The 16439-nt window shown below is 48.9% G+C and overlaps 1 protein-coding gene across 8 annotated transcripts in view; it reads left to right on the top strand.

Moving 5' to 3' along the window:
* Positions 1 to 11672: 11672 nt before the first annotated feature.
* The window catches only part of NBEA (neurobeachin), a 793834-nt gene continuing 789067 nt past the window's right edge, over positions 11673 to 16439 (top strand). For 5 of the 8 annotated variants that reach the window (XM_040340410.1, XM_040340408.1, XM_040340406.1 and 2 more), the window contains exon 1: positions 11673 to 12244. In XM_040340410.1, the coding sequence (XP_040196344.1) occupies positions 12041 to 12244 (204 nt within the window). In that variant the 5' untranslated portion in view covers positions 11673 to 12040. The remainder of the gene's footprint in view (positions 12245 to 16439) is intronic. The other 3 variants (XM_040340413.1, XM_040340412.1, XM_040340411.1) reach the window with 1 other exon arrangement.

Genomic DNA, 16439 nt, shown 5'->3' with positions numbered 1-16439 from the left:
TTGCGGCGGTGTAACGTAAATGGGATACGTTACGCCGCCGCAGCGTAACGCATTTCTATGTGAATCTGGCCCACTGTTTTTAGCCCAAAAGCCCCTGAAAAACACCTCAGTGTGAAAGGGGTCTAAGGCTAGGTTCAAGTATAAGCGGGTGCAGGAATGTGTGTAAATTGTATGCTTTCGCGCAGGCAAAATTCTTGTCACCCCCACACATCTTAAAATGCAGTGTGTTTTCTGTTACAGGAAATCGCATGGTGCAAAAGAATCATGCGATTTCCCTGCAGCTTTAATTTTGAAAAGATGCCTAAATATTTTACCTGTGTTTCCCACAGGTACAGCAGACCTTTTAAATGAATGGACTTCTGTGCCCACATAAAGGTGACCTGAACCAATTGCATCGGTGTGACCCTAGCCTTAACTATACATCCATCACTGGACTTTCGGTGGTTATTTCAGGGACGTGCCGTGAGGTCAGAGCCAGATACACACACGTTACATACGCCGCATACGTTAGAGTGAGAGCAATAATTCTAGCACTAGACCTCCTCTGTAACTCTAAACATGTAACCTGTAAAAAACATTAAAGCGTCATCTATGATTTTTAAGTACTGAAGTTCGGCGCTATTCCACAAGTGTGCATGATTTTAAAGCGTGACATGTTAGGTATCTATTTACTCGGCATAACATTATCTTTCACAATATACAAAGAAATTGGGCTAACTTTAGTGTTTTTTGTTTCTATTCATGAAACAATTTCTTTGAAAATGCACAAATATCGTGTGATATAAAAAGTTGTAATGACAGCCATTTTATCCACTAGGGTGTCTACTAAAATAATACAGTGGTACCTTTAATTGCGATTGTTGTCTTTGGCCAGATGCGGGGGCGCCGGTGACACTCAGAGCTGTTCTGAAATACTTGGAAACACTCGGAAATACTAAATTTCTGAGTATTTCCGAGCCTTTCAATGGTTTCTGAGTGCAGCCGAGCAGTCTCTGAGTATTTCTGAGTCTCTTCGGCGCCCCCCCTACCTCTGGCCACATGCGGAACGAATTATCTTAATTTCCATTGATTTTCATGGGTAAACTCACTTTGATATGCGAGTGCTTTGGATTACAACCATTGTGCTGGAACGGATTATGCTTGTAATCCAAGTTTTTTTGGGGGTTTTTGTTGTATGTTCATTGCAGGTGAGACTCTGACATTTTTTAGAGCTGGCGGTCGGCTCTCTTGTAATAAAAATTGGAGCAGCGTTTTATTTTTTGGAAGTGCCCGATTAGAGCCGTCGGCTCTAATAGGTGTCCTGATTAGAGACATAGGCTCTAATAGGCTTCCAAATTGGTAAACAGCGGGCGCAATGATGTTTACACAGTGTTGGGTTAGGGAAGCAAATAAATTGCTTCCTTAAGGCCTCGTACACACGATAGGTTAACCAGAGGACAACGGTCTGATGGACCATTTTCATCAGTCAAAACCGATCGTGTGTGGGCCCCATAGGTTATTTAACCATAGGTTAAAAAAAAGCCAACTTGCTTTAAATTCAACCGATGGATTCCTAACCGATGGGAAAAAAACGATCGTTGGTAGGCACAACCATCGGTTAAAAATCCACGCATGCTCACAATGAAGTCGACGCATGCTTGGAAGCATTGAACTTCGTTTTTTTCATTTTACGTCATCGCATTCTGACACAATCGATTTTTCGGTTAACCTATGACAACGGTCCATCGGACCGTTCTCATCGGATGGACTGATCGTGTGTACGAGGCTTAACACTGACCCACTTCTCAGCCAATCAGGTGCTCGGGTCTGGTTACCCTGTCACCTGATTGACTGAAGCGACAGGCGCTGTTATTGGGTGCCTATCAGGCGTCCAATCATAGCAGAGGGCGGGAAGAGGACGGGAGAAGACATGAGGACTTGGAGCGTGGAGGACAGCCCTGAGACAGGTAAGTGCCGGGCAGAGGGCACACTGGCAGCATTTGATGGGGCACACTGGCGGCAATTGATGGGGCACACTGGTGACAATTGATGGGGAACACTGGCGGCAATTGATGGGGCACACTGGCAGCATTTGATGGGGCACAGTAGTGACAATTGATGGGGCACACTGATGGCAATTGATGGGCACACTTGTGGCAATTGATGGGCACACTTGTGGCAATTGATGGGCACACTGGTGGCAATTATTGGGCACAGTGGCGGTAATTGATGGGGCACAATGGAATGGATTGATGGGGCACACTGGCAGCAATTTATGGCACACACTGGCAACAATTTATGGCGCACACTGGCGGCAATTGATGGGCACACTGGCAGCAATTGATGGGCACACTGGCAGCAATTGATGGGCACAGTGGCGGCAATTGATGGGGCACACTGGCGGCAATTGATGGGCACACTGGCAGCAATTGATGGGCACACTGGCGGCAATTGATGGGCACACTGGTGGCAATTGATGGGCACACTGGTGGCAATTATTGGGCACAGTGGCGGTAATTGATGGGGCACAATGGAATGGATTGATGGGGCACACTGGCAGCAATTTATGGCACACACTGGCAACAATTTATGGCGCACACTGGCGGCAATTGATGGGCACACTGGCAGCAATTGATGGGCACACTGGCAGCAATTGATGGGCACACTGGCGGCAATTGATGGGCACACTGGCGGCAATTGATGGGGCACACTGGCGGCAATTGATGGGGCACACTGGCGGCAATTGATGGGGCACACTGGCAGCAATTGATGGGGCACAGTGGCGGCAATTAATGGGCACACTGGCAGCAATTTATGGGTACAGTAGCTGCATTTGATGGCACAGTGGCGCCGATTTATGGGTACAGTGACTGCGTTTGATGGGAACATCATCAGTTTGTTTGCGCCCCCCAGAAATGTTAAGCACTAGCCGCCACTGATCCCACACTGGTGAGATATCGCCGTGAACATCAGATCATGGGCAGTAATTCTAGCACTAGACCTCCTCTGTAGATCTAAAGTGGTAACCTGTAAAGACTTTTAAATGGTCGCCTATGAATAGAAAAATGTACATTGTTTGTTGCCCTTGCACGGGTGTGCACAATTTTAAAGCGTAACATGCTTGGTACCTATTTACACAGCATAACATCAACTTTTAAATTTTACTAAATAAGTGGCTTATGAATTATGCATTAAAATTCAAAAAAGTGGATTATTTTCCAAAAACTATGTGACATAAAAAAAATTGCAAAACCCACCAATTTATTCTTTAGGTCCTCTGCTTTTTAATATATAATGTTTGGGAGTTCAAACTAATTTTCTAGCAAAAAATACAGATTTTTACATGTAAAAAAATAAAATAAAAAAAGACCTTGAGCTGAAGTGGATATTAATGTTTTCCTAGTTGTTACTCTGTATTGTATCAACATTGACATTGTGACATTGTAAAAGTAAACCCTGTAACCTTTTCTTTATTTGAATATTTCAATAAACATTGAAAAGCAGATAAGGAATCATATATATCAGTAAGTATTTTAGATATTTTAGATATTTCTTAAACATTAAGGATTGTTAGGAAAACATTTATACACACGAGGCAGTGGAAATAAATTCCTGTGTCAGTTGAGACTTGGAGGGGGGTATTTGACTTGTCTGTAACTGATAGCGTATTTCTATTATTGCAGTGTTCATGTGTTTTGTAAATTAAATATAAACAGCAAGGAAAAGCCTTCAGAGTCGGTTCACACTAGGGCGACACGACTTCCAGCACGACTTTCAGAGGTGACTCCAACACGACTTGAACATGAACCACAGGGCGATCTGGGGCGATTTACAACACAACTTGAAGTCGTCTCCAGGACAGGAGACTTTCCAGTGGCCAATAAAACAACAATCAGCTCTGGGAGAGGGAGGGGGAGGGAGGGGTGCAGGAGATGTTTCCCTGTGAAATGTATGTTATCTTCCTGGAAAGTAGCTTCAGATAAGACAGTGATCCGACTTCTGAGGCGACTTCCATTGAAATCAATGGGTACAAATCGCCTACAAGTCGGATTGAAGTAGTACAGGAACCTTTTCTGAAGTCGGATCGCCTTGAGTCATGTGTATTAACACCGCTCCCATTCACTTCCATTGTTTTTCTCTACAGCGCGACTTGGGACGACTTGAGGCGACATGAAGTCGGATCGCAAGTCGCCCCAGTGTGAACCGGCTCTCACTGTATTAGATGGTACTATTATATTTTATCTTTTTCTGTGGCTTGCATTCAGGGAAAATACAATTACTGCTACAATTTCTACAATGGTCCAGCATGCTAACATATGCACAGCCATATGCAGCCCGCATGTTTATTAAATAAACGTAGATTTTACAAACCTACCGTATTTGCTGGCGTATAAGACGACCCCCTAGTTTTCCAGCCAAAATGTTGGTTTTGGGATATACTCGCCGTATACGACTACCCCCTTCCTACTAGTCATGCCTTGCCTCACGGTGCCACCATTACATGCCAGACTGTGCCACTACATGCCAGACTATGCCCCATTACATGCCAGACTATGCCCCATTACATGCCAGACTGTGCCCCATTACATGCCAGACTGTGCCCCATTACATGCCAGACTGTGCCCCATTACATGCCAGACTGTGCCCCATTACATGCCAGACTCGCTGAGCAGACCTGGGGGGGTTTTCTTCCCTTGGAAATCAGTTATTCCACTGTTCGGTAAAGTATATCTAAAGCCCTTACCTTATCCTAAGACATGCAGACATGCAGAATCGCGGCCGTACGTTTTTTCAAAAGCCGCGCCTCCTACGTCTTCTGTTTCCTGATAGGCGGAATACTCAGCTTTCCAGGAGGCACTGTGTTCAGTGTTCGCCTATCACGGAGGCCCTCTCATGCGAGGACGAGAGGGCCTCCGTGATAGGCGGACACTAAACACAGGACGAGAGGGCCTCCGTGATAGGCGAACACTGAACACAGTGCCTCCTGGGAAGCTGAGTGTTCCTCCTATCACGGAACAGAAGACGTAGGAGGCGCGGCTTTTGAAAAAACGTACCGCGATTCTGCATGTCTTAGGATAAGGTAAGGTTAGGTTACCGGCGTATAAGACGACCCCCGACTTTTAAGAAGATTTTAAGGGGTTAGAAAGTCGTCTTATACGCCGGAAAATACGGTACTAAGATTTTTTTTTTGCTTCTTAAATTCTGCTCCTTAAAAAATTGTAACTTAGGTAAAATGGATAGATAGTTAAATTAGATGCAACAAAGTTGCTCCATGGTTAGCACTTCCGCCTTGGAGCACTGGGATTCTTGGTTTGATTTCCGGCAGGACACTATCTGCATGGAGTTTGCGTGTTCTCCCTTTGTTTTCATGGGTTTCCTCTGAGTACTCCCTTTCTTCTTATATTCCAAAGACATGCTGGTAGGTAATTGGCCCTAGTATGTTTGTGGGACTAAAAATCCAACTGTAGCTTCCTAAGCCAACCCTGGTAAAATTCCATTCAGTGGGCAATGCAACTCTGCTACTGATTTCAGACATAGAAAAAGGAAGTGCACTGAAGATCGCAAGATTGTCATGGATAGAGAGACAGTTAAAGGAGTTGTAAAGGACATTTTTTTTTTTTGCAAAAGACTATTTACAGGGTATAGAGACATAGGCCCAGATTCTCGTCCAGCGGCGTAATTTTGTGCGGGCGTAACGTATCCGCTTTACGTTACGCCTCCGCAACTTAGACGGGCAAGTGCTGTATTCTCAAAGCACTTGCTCTGTAAGTTGCGGCGGCGTAGCGTAAATCGGCCGGCGTAAGCCCGCCTGATTTAAATTTGGATCAGGAGGGCGTGTTTTATGTAAATGTTGTGTGACCCGACGTGATTGACGTTTTTCACGAACGGCGCATGCGCCGTCTGTGGAAATCTCCCAGTGTGCATTGCTCCTAATACGCCACAAGGCCTTTTTGGTTTTGACGTGAACGTAAATTACGTCCAGCCCCATTGACGGACGAGTTACGCAAACGACGTAACATTTTCAAATTTCGTCGTGGGAACAACGGCCATACTTAACATTGGTACGCCGCACTTACGCCACCATATAGCAGGGGTAACTATACGCCAGGAAAAGCCTAACGTAAACAGCGTAAATGTACTGCGTCGGCCGGGCGTACGTTCGTGAATTCGCGTATCTAGCTTATTTGCATGCTCAACACGGAATTCGACGGAAGCGCCACCTAGCGGCCAGCGTAAATATGCATTTACGATACGACGGTGTAACACAGTTACACCTGTCGGATCTAAGGGAAATTTATGCGTAACTGATTCTAATCAGGCGCATAGATACGACGGCGCAACTCAGAGATACGCCGTTGTATCTCGGTTGTGAATCTGTCCCATAATAGTTAACTGATTCCTTTTAAAAATGATTAAAAATTTATAAAAATCTATCATATAATGTACCTACAGTTTCAGTTTAGTTTTTGCATGCTGTTTCCTGCTCTGTGATGTACAGAGACACAGAGCCAATACAGGGCAGTGATGGTTTGTAAAACGAAACTGATTGGTGCTGAGGGGTTTTAGACACCCAGTAATCACACCTCCTTGATTAGTGACCACAGAGAGAAAGCTCCCATTACTTTTTTCATCAGGAAACAGACAACCAAGAAGTGTTCAGAGCAGAGAAGGATTAGAGCAAAAACGAACAATGAGGACATGAAACCAGGACTGCAATAAAGTAAAGGAAGCTATTTAGCTAAAAAAAAAAATCCTTTAGTGACCCTTTTAGGCTGTCCAGATCTCAAACCCAGATAAATCAATGAAGCCTGGCAAAAGGGACAGCTGTAAAATGTGCACAGGTTGCCCTATGAATATAAGACCGGCCATAGATGGAGCGACTATCTTTCCTGCAACCACAGGCAGGATACCCCCCATCAACACAGACAATACTGACAATGGAATCCCTCCAATCCCTCCCACAGAGAAAACATTGATTATTGCTAGCAGCTACAACAAGCAATAATTGCATGTACAATCTGACAGGCTGGTTGTACCCAAGTTGAGGGGTTATTCATCTTAGGTATGTTTCGAAATGTCTATGGCAGGCTTAAGATAGAAAGAGCTATCTCCCCAGAAAGCTGTAATGACCCCGAAGTCCTTCCACCCCAGCCTCCTGTATGCCTCCAATCCAGACCCAAGCACCCCTCTACTCCAGCCTCCAGCCTTCTAGCATCCCTTCCCTCTAACATCCTTCCTCTCGAAACTCCAGTATCCCTTCTCTCTATTCTCCAGTATCCCTCCTCTCCATTCTCCAGCATCCTACATCTTCATCCTCCTGCATCCCTCCTCTCCAGCCGCCAATATACTTCCTCTCCACCCTCAAGTATCCCTTCTTTCCAGCATCCAACCTCTCCATTCTCCACTTTCCTACCTCCCCTCTTGCCCCGAATATGTATCCTCTCCATTCTTTTATCCAGCATCTCTCCTCATTTTAATCCAGCATCCCTCCTTTCCAACCTTCAGCCTGTCTACTCTCCATCTTCTAGTGTCCTACCTCTCCTCTCCTTCAGCCCTTTATATGTATCATCTCCATCCTTGAGTAACCCCATTTATCCAGTATCTATCCTCTCCTTACTCCAGCATCCCTCCTCTCCATACTCCAGCATCCTTCCTTTTCAGCCTCCTGTATCCCCCCCCCCTATGTATTCTATGTTATCCCCCCTCTTCAACCTCCATTATCCCCCCTCTTCTGTATCCCTCCTCTCTGTCCTACAGTATCTCTCCTTTCCATCCTCCAGTTTTATCTTCTCCAGTATCCTTTCTCTCCAGCATCCTTCCCCTCAATACTCCAGTATTCCTTCTCTCCATACCCCAGCATCCTATCTCTCCATCCTCCTGCATCTCTCCTCCCCAGCTGCCAATATACCATCCCTCATCTCCATCCTTGAGTATTCCTTCTATCCAGCATCCCTCTACCCCATCTTCTCTGTCCTCCAGCATCCTTCCTTTCCATCCTCCAGCAACCTTCCTTTCCATTCTCCAGCATCCTTCTTCTCCATCCTCAAGTATCTCTAACTCATCCTCTAGCATCCCTCTTCTCCACTCTCCATGATTCCTCCACTCCCACAATGCTCCTCTCTCTCCTACGGTATCCATTTTATCCATCATCCAATATCCCTCCTCTAAAGCATCTCTTTTCTTCATCCTCCGGCATCATTCCTCTCCATCCTCTAGTATCCCCCTTATCCCTTGTCCAGCAATCCTCCTCTACATTCTTTACCATTCATCCTGTCCTAGATCCCTCTCTATTCTCCAGTATCCCTCCTCTCCAGAATTCCTCCACTCCAGCATCCTCAACACCATTCTCCAGCATCTTCCCTCTCCACCCTCCCACATCCCTCCCTCCTCTACATTCTCCAGCATCACTTCTCTTCCTCCCCCAGCCTCCCTACTCTCCATTATCCATTACAATTCTTCTCCAGCATCCCACCCATACACCTTCCAGTATCCCCTTTCTCCATTATCCATCCTCTCCACCCTCCCTTCTCCTCTCCAGCTTCCTTTTTCTCCATCATTCCCCCTCTTCCTTCTCTTTCCTCTCCATCCCCTATCATCCTTCTTCTCCATCATTTTTTTTCCTCCATTCTACTTCTTCTTCATCCTCTCCCCTCTTCATCCTTTCCCTTCTCCGTCCTCCTCATCCTCGCCATTCTCTCAGATCTCAGCCCTCCTCTCCATCCTCCAGACTCTCTCCTCTGCATCTCCCATTCTCTCTCCTCCCCATCCTCTCTTGTCCCCATCTTCTTTCCCTTCCATCCTCTTTCCTCTACATTCTCCATCATCTCTCCTCTCCATCCTCTCTCATGCCTCCTCTCCATATCCCTTCTCTTCATCATCCCTCCCCTCCAATCCTTCACCCTCCATCATCCTTCCTCTTTATCCTCTCTATCTTCCATCCTCTCTCCATCCTTCCTCTTCTCCATCTTCTCTCCTCTCCATCCTCTCTCTCCTCTCCACCCTTCCTCCTCTCTATCCTCTTCATCCTCCCTCCTCTCCATCCTTCATCATCCCTCCTCTCTCCTCTGTATCTTAGACCCTCTCTCCTCTTCATCCTCCATCATCTCTGTTCTCCATCCTCTACAGTCTGTATCATCTCTCCTTTCCCTCCTCTCTCTCTTCTTCATCCTCTGTCATCTCTCCTTTCCATCTTCTCTTCCCTCTGCATCTTCCATTCTCTCTCGTCTCCATCTTCTTTCTCCTCCATCTTTCTCTCCATCCTCCATCATCTCTCCTCTCTCATCACTCCTCTCCACTCCACATACGCACCTTTTCATTCTCCTTCCCTCCTCTCCATCCCTTCATCCTCCATCACCCCTTCCTCTCTATCCTCTCTCCTTTCTATCTTCCATTCTCTCTCCTCTCTATCCTTCCTCTTCTCCACATTCTCTCCTCTCCATCCTCTCTCTCCTCTCCATTCTCCATCCTCTCTATCTTCCCTCCACTTCATCTGCTTCATCCTCCCTACTCTCCATCCGCTTCATCCTCCCTCCTCTCTCCCCTGTATCTTCCATCCTCTTCTCCATCCTCCACTATCGCTCAGTTCTATCCCCTACAGCAGGGGTCTCCAAACTGCGGCCCGAGGGACAGATGTGGCCCTTTACTTTATCCGATCCGAGGGGAACTTTTCATCCCACTGAAATGAGGCACTATTCCTTCCACTGACGCACTATTCCTTCCACTGACACCAACAATGGGGCACTATTTATTCCACCGATACCAATGATGAGATACTATTCCTCCTACTAATAGAGGCACTCCTCCTCCTCCTATTGACCACCAACCCTGAGGCCATATTTATTCTCATGTCGAGCCCGTGACATTTTCTGCCCCTGCTGGCCACAATCTGGCCCTTCTAATGTCTGACGGACAATAAACTGGCCCTTTGTTTGAAAAGTTTGGAGACCCCCTGCTCTACAGTCTCCATCGTCTCTCCTTTCCCTCCTCTTTCTGCTTCATCCTCTGTCATCTCTCCTCTCCATCCTCTCCACCTTCTCTCCCCTCCATTACTCCTCCTGTCCTTCTCCTCTCCATCACCCCTCCTCTCCATCCTCCATTATCTCTACTCTCCATCCTCCTTCCTCTCTACCCTCTCCATCATCTCTCCTTTCCACTCATTCTCTTCTCCATCCCCTCCCTTCTCTACCATCCTTCCTCTTGATCATCTCTCCTCTTCATCATATCTCCTCTCCAAACTCTATCATACCTCTTCATTCATCATCATCATCTCTCCTTTCCCTCCTCTTTCTGCTTCATCCTCTGTCATCTCTCCTCTCCATCCTCTCCACCTTCTCTCACCTCCATTCTCCCTCCTCTCCATTACCCCTCCTGTCCTTCTCCTCTCCATCACCCCTTCTCTCCATCCTCCATTATCTCTACTCTCCATCCTCCTGCCTCTCTACCCTCTCCATCATCTCTCCTTTCCACTCATTCTCTTCTCCATCCCCTCCCTTCTCTATCATCCTTCCTCTTGATCATCTCTCCTCTTCATCATATCTCCTCTCCATCCCCTCTCCTCTCCAACCTCTATCATACCTCTTCTCTCCTCTTCATCCATCATCATCTCTCCTTGCGATCCTCCTCTCCATCCCACATCCTCTCTCCTCTACATCCTTCCTCCTCTCCATCTTCCCCTTTCTCCAGCCTGTTTTCTCTCTCCTTTCCACTACTCTCTCTGTCCTCTTCTCTCCTCTCCATCCTCTTCTCTTGACTCTCCATTCTCCTCTCTATCCTCTCCATCCCCCTCTCTATCGTTCCTCTCTCCTCTCCATCTTCCTCTTTCTCCAGCCTGTTTCCTCTCTCCTTTCCACTACTCTCTCCGTCCTCTACTCTCCTCTCCATCCTCTTCTCTTGGCTCTCCATCCCCTCTCCTCTCTATCCTCTCTCCTCTCCATCCCCTCTCCTCTCCAAACTCTATCATACCTCTTCTCCCCTCTTCATCCATCATCATCTCTCCTTGCGATCCTCCTCTCCATCCCACATCCTCTCTCCTCTACATCCTTCCTCCTCTCCATCTTCCCCTTTCTCCAGCCTGTTTCCTCTCTCCTTTCCACTACTCTCTCCGTCCTCTTCTCTCCTCTCCATCCTCTTCTGTTGGCTCTCCATTCTCCTCTCTATCCTCTCCATCCCCCTCTCTCCTCTCCATCCTCTTCTGTTGGCTCTCCATTCTCCTCTCTATCCTCTCCCCTCTCCATCCCCCTCTCTATCGTTCCTCTCTCCTCTCCATCCCCCTCTCTCCACTCTATCGTTCCTCTCTCCTCTGCACCCCCCTCTCTACTCTCTCCATCCCCCTCTCTCCTCTCCATCCTCTTCTCTTGGCTCTCCATCCCCCTCTCTATCGTTGCTCTCTCCTCTCCATCCCCCTCTCTCCACTCTATCGTTGCTCTCTCCTCTCCGTCCTCTGCTCTCCTCTCTATCCTCTTCTGTTGGCTCTCCATTCTCCTCTCTATCCTCTCCACCCCCCTCTCTCCACTCTATCGTTGCTCTCTCCACCCCCCTCCCTACTCTCTCCATCCTCCTCTCTCCATCCCCCTCTCTCCTCTCCATCCTGGGATGGGGGATGCTGTGGGTACCTGCACACCTGTTCATCCCCGGGGTCGCTAGGCGGGCTCGGCTCCGCCCCCGGGCATCAGTGGCGCAGGCGCAGTTCACCGTACCGCAGGCAGGGGGCGTCAACATGGCGGAGGAGTGAGCGGTGTCTGCTCTGATCAGCACAACAACGCCAGCCAGCTGCAGCCGCCATCCCGTTACCCGGCGACCGAGCGAAGAGGAGGAGGGGAGAAGAATAAGGTGAAAGAAGAAGAGGAGGCCGTCTTATCTGTCGGTGGAGCCCGGGGCTGGCGGGATGGTGATGGAGGGGGTGTGCGGTAAAAGCCCGGGCAGTGTGGATTAGTCAGTGCCTGTCTCCGCAGGTGTCTGTGTCCGCTCCGATCGCGGTGACTCAGCCCGTTATCCGGAGGATCCGTACTGAAGACAGCAGCGCCTGTCCGTACCGGGAGAAGGAGGAGGAGGACGGGGGAGGATGGCCAGTGACAAGCCGCTGGTGGGGGTCGGCTGCCCGGACAGAGATCCCCCGGGAGGATCGGGATCCATGGTTCTCCCCGGAGGGGTGATCAACCCGTCCGTCCCCATCCGCAACATGAGGATGAAATTCGCCGTCCTCATCGGCCTCATCCAGGTCGGGGAAGTCAGCAACCGGGACATCGTGGAGACCGTCCTCAACCTGGTAAGAGACCGGGACAGGTGACCCCCGGGGGTCGGGGCCGTACCCCCTGTGTGCCCCTCGGGGGTGGGGGCTGGGGTGCTGTGTGGCTTGTAGATTATTGGGGGGTCCCTACACTGTATGTGCCTATAGGATCATAATGGTCCTCACTGGGGCCTCTGCCCTGTGTGCCCCTTGGGGGTGGGGGCTGGACTGGGGTGCTGTGTGGCTTGTAGATTATTGGGGGCCCCCTACACTGTATGTGCCTATAGGATCACAATGCTCCTTTTTGGGGCCCCTGCCCTGTGTGCCTATAGATACCTGGGGGGTCCCTACACTGTATGTGCCTATAGGATCATTATGGTCCTCACTGGGACCCCTGCCCTGTGTGCCTATAGATACCTGGGGGGTCCCTACACTGTATGTGCCTATAGGATCATTATGGTCCTCACTGGCCCCCCCCCTGTGTGCCTATAGATACCTGGGGGGTCCCTACACTGTATGCGCCTATATAGTCCTCACTGGGCCCCCCCCTGTGTGCCTATAGATACCTGGGGGCCCCTACATTGTGTGTGCCTATAGGATCATAATGGTCCTCACTGGGGCCCCTGCCCTGTGTGCCTATAGATACCTGGGGGGGGGGTCCCTACACTGTATGTGCCTATAGGATCATTATGGTCCTCTTTGGGGGCTCCTACACTGTGTGTGCCTATAGGATCATTATGGTCCTCACTGGGGCCCCCCCTGTGTGCCTATAGATACCTGGGGTGTCCCTACACTGTATGCGCCTATAGGATCATTATGGTCCTCACTGGGGGCTCCTACACTGTGTGTGCCTATAGGATCATTATGGTCCTCCCTGGGGGCCCCTGCTCTGTGTCCCTTTACATCCTCAGGGGTCTCTACATTATTAGTGGGGACTACAGGAGCCCTGCAATGTGTTCCAATAGACCATTAGGGGTGCCTACACTTTACGTGCCTATATATCATTGAGATCCTTTTGGGGGTGCACTGCCCTCTGTGCCTAAAGATTATCATTGGGCCTTACCATTTGTGAACCTATAAATCATTGGGGTCCTACCCTGTGTGCCTATAGACCATCGGGGGCCTCACAGGAGGCCAACCCTATGTGTGCCTATGGATAAAAGTTCTGGGGCGGGGGGGCTCTAGCCTGTATGTGCCTATAGATTTTTGGGGTCCTCCCAGGGGGCTCCTACATCGTTTGTGCCTATAGGTCATTGGGATTTCTTTAGGTCTCCCCTGCCCTATGTGCCTCTAGATCATTAGGGGCCTTCTAGGGGATGACCCTAAAGTACATGTGCTTGTAGATCATGGGGGGCCTTCTAAAGTGCCCTGAGTGTCTATAGATAATTGGGGATCTCCGGGGGGGTGACCCTATCGTACATGTGCTTGTAGATCATGGGGGGCCTTCTAAAGTGCCCTGAGTGTCTATAGATAATTGGGGATCTCCTGGGGGGGGTGACCCTATCGTACATGTGACTATAGATCAGTGATGGTGAACCTTGGCACCCCAGATGTTTTGGAACTACATTTCCCATGATGCTCAACTACACTGCAGAGTGCATGAGCATTGTGGGATATGTATTTCCAAAGCATTGGGGGTGCCAAGGTTCACCGTCACTGCTATAGGTCGTTAAGGTCCTCCTGGGGGGGGGGGTGAACCTACCCTACGTGTGTCTATAGATTGTAGTCCTCCTGGAGGGCCCCTACCCTTAATGTGCCTATAGATCACCTTTTACCTTTGAGGTATGGCATCTATACCGGGGTGGTTGTGTGCCTGTAGATCGTAATCCTCCCAGGTGGGCTCTACCTTGTACGTGCCTACAGATCATTGAGGGGCTATCACCCTATCTGTGCTCAGAGAGCATTGGTGTCCTACCCTGTGTGCCTATAGATCAGCAGGGTCTTCCTGTTTGGCCCCTACTATGTATATGCCTCTAGGGCATCTGTACCAGGGGGTTGTGTGCCTATAGGTCAGGGCCCTCCCTAAGGGTGGGGGGGGTCTATCCCATGCTTGTCTATAGATTGGAGGCCATCCTGGGGGATGGAGACTGACTCTGTGTGCCTATAGATCAGCGTCCTCCCAGGGATAGCATCTGTACTGGAGGGGCTGTGTGAATATAGATTAGGTGTCCTCCCGAGGAAGGGGGGTTGGGTGTACCCTGTGCGTGTCTATAGATTGGATTCCTCTCAGGGATGGCATCTTTGCCAGGTGGGCTCCAGCCTGTGTGCCTATAGATCCTCCTTGCATCAGGCATGGGAATCTCAGGGATGGCATCTGTGCCTAGGCCCCGTCCTGTGGATATGGTTGTACTGCAGGAAGCCCAATGTCCTCTGACCATTAGCTGATCACTAATAACACTAAATGTTCTATCAGAAATTCTTTACAGAACCATCAGAGGCTAAACCGGGGATCGTAAGGCTGTGCTGTGTGTCCCTTCCTGAGCTCAATGCTTCACTTCTGATCAGGGGGAATTCTCTTATTGGGTATGCATCTCCACGTATTAGTGGAAGGTTAAAGGTGGCACCTTTTAGGGCTGCATTGTGCTGTAGATCATACGGCTCCCCTTCCAGAAGCTGGCAGCTGATCTGGGCAATCCTGATGGATATGTATTGCAGATTTGCAGTCCCCTCAGCTAGTAAAGGGTTAAAGCTAGCCCTTTAAAAGGCTGCATTGGCCACAATGGCCTGTGTGCTGTAGATAATGCCGCTGCCTTTCCCCTCCATTGCCTCCCAGCAGGTGACGAGCTGATCTGGGGAATCCTGAGCTTTCTCCTTCATGTTGCACACCCTTCGATTAATCAGGGGTTAAAGCAGCATCCTCCAGGGTGCAGTTGCTGTGAGCGGCCCATATGCTGCGGTATTAAATGTCTTGGAAGCTATGTGCGGCTCCTCTTCTCCCTCCCTTCCACGTCTTTAAATATATATGGCAATCCTTGCAAGTGGAAGGAGACCCCGGAGGATTGATGCAGCGCTGTCATTGCCGTCACCTCTGTGGGAGCGGAAGGGGTTAATCGCGGCTAGTGTGTCTGATCATGCATCTTATTATCCCTGAAGATTAGGCGTCGGGGTGCGTGGAAACCTGCGCTTGACATTACATGTGTCATGCACATACAAAGCCTTTCCTTCCACATCTCACAGATTATATGACAAAGGCTTAGGAAGCTTTGATTAGTTGGAGCCTTAAATTGTAATTATGGAGGAGAACGATGAGTCCAGGCTTCATCAAGGCGTCCACATAGGCCGCTCTCTCCGTCTTTTTATCTAATTTAATAAATAAAAAATAAAAACGACAAAGCCTATATGTGCTTATGTCCTTTCGAATTGAACGCGTCCTTTGCGATTTTTATATTTTGGGCAGAAGGCCTCGTTGTTGCGCGCCTTTTATCTGTGCAGGCCTAGTATTGTATTGCAGTGACTTTGTAGACCTTATAGAGGAGATGTCCTAGCCAAAAGGCGCCGCGTTCCATTAAATATTCTATATGGAAGAACACCGTATGTATTTGAGTTCTTATGAAGGTTGTTTGTGGCGATGTGTTATAAATGCCGGTTTATTGGACCCTGGTAGATTTAAAGCAAATTGGTAAAGGCACGCAATTCCGGCGTTCTTCACCGCCTGCTGCCACAATCCCATATATGGTCCCTTTGAGTCACCGTGACCTCGTCTCCTCCCCCCCTACCACAACAGAATTGCTGAATGTAGATCCTCCCGTGACACGGCATCAAACCATTCCGATTCACGAGGCGCAGAATGAACCATGTTTTGGGAAGCCGGGGCACCAAACGCTGACTCATTTGTTTCATTTTTTGGATTGTGCTGCCAAATAGATTGTGCCCTGGCTCATTATACTGGATCACGGTTGGTCTTCTGCAACACGGGGCAGCATTACAATAATCCTCACAGCCAAGGTTTTAAAACTGCTTCATTAGGCCAGTCTTAGGAATCAAGTAGCACACAATTGTAACTAATGGATTAATCCACCCCGCCATGAGATGCGGGCTGTCTGGGGGATTGGGAGCTGTCACATTGGCCCCTGTAGGGTGGAATGGGAGTGATGGGGGAAGAGTTCATGCCTGGAGCATCTTGTCATCTTTAGTCAGGTGTTGTGGAGGCAGCAGGCGGCTTCCGTCTCTTCCGTGCACGCTTCTCTATTTGCATTTGACCTAGTGCATGCAGCCAGAAACCGCAGCAACACAG

The sequence above is a fragment of the Rana temporaria genome, chromosome 2 (assembly GCF_905171775.1).
Source record: "Rana temporaria chromosome 2, aRanTem1.1, whole genome shotgun sequence".
Classification (NCBI taxonomy): Eukaryota; Metazoa; Chordata; class Amphibia; order Anura; family Ranidae; genus Rana; species Rana temporaria.
Note: the sequence above shows the minus strand (reverse complement) of the source record. Positions and strands in the feature narration are given on the sequence as shown.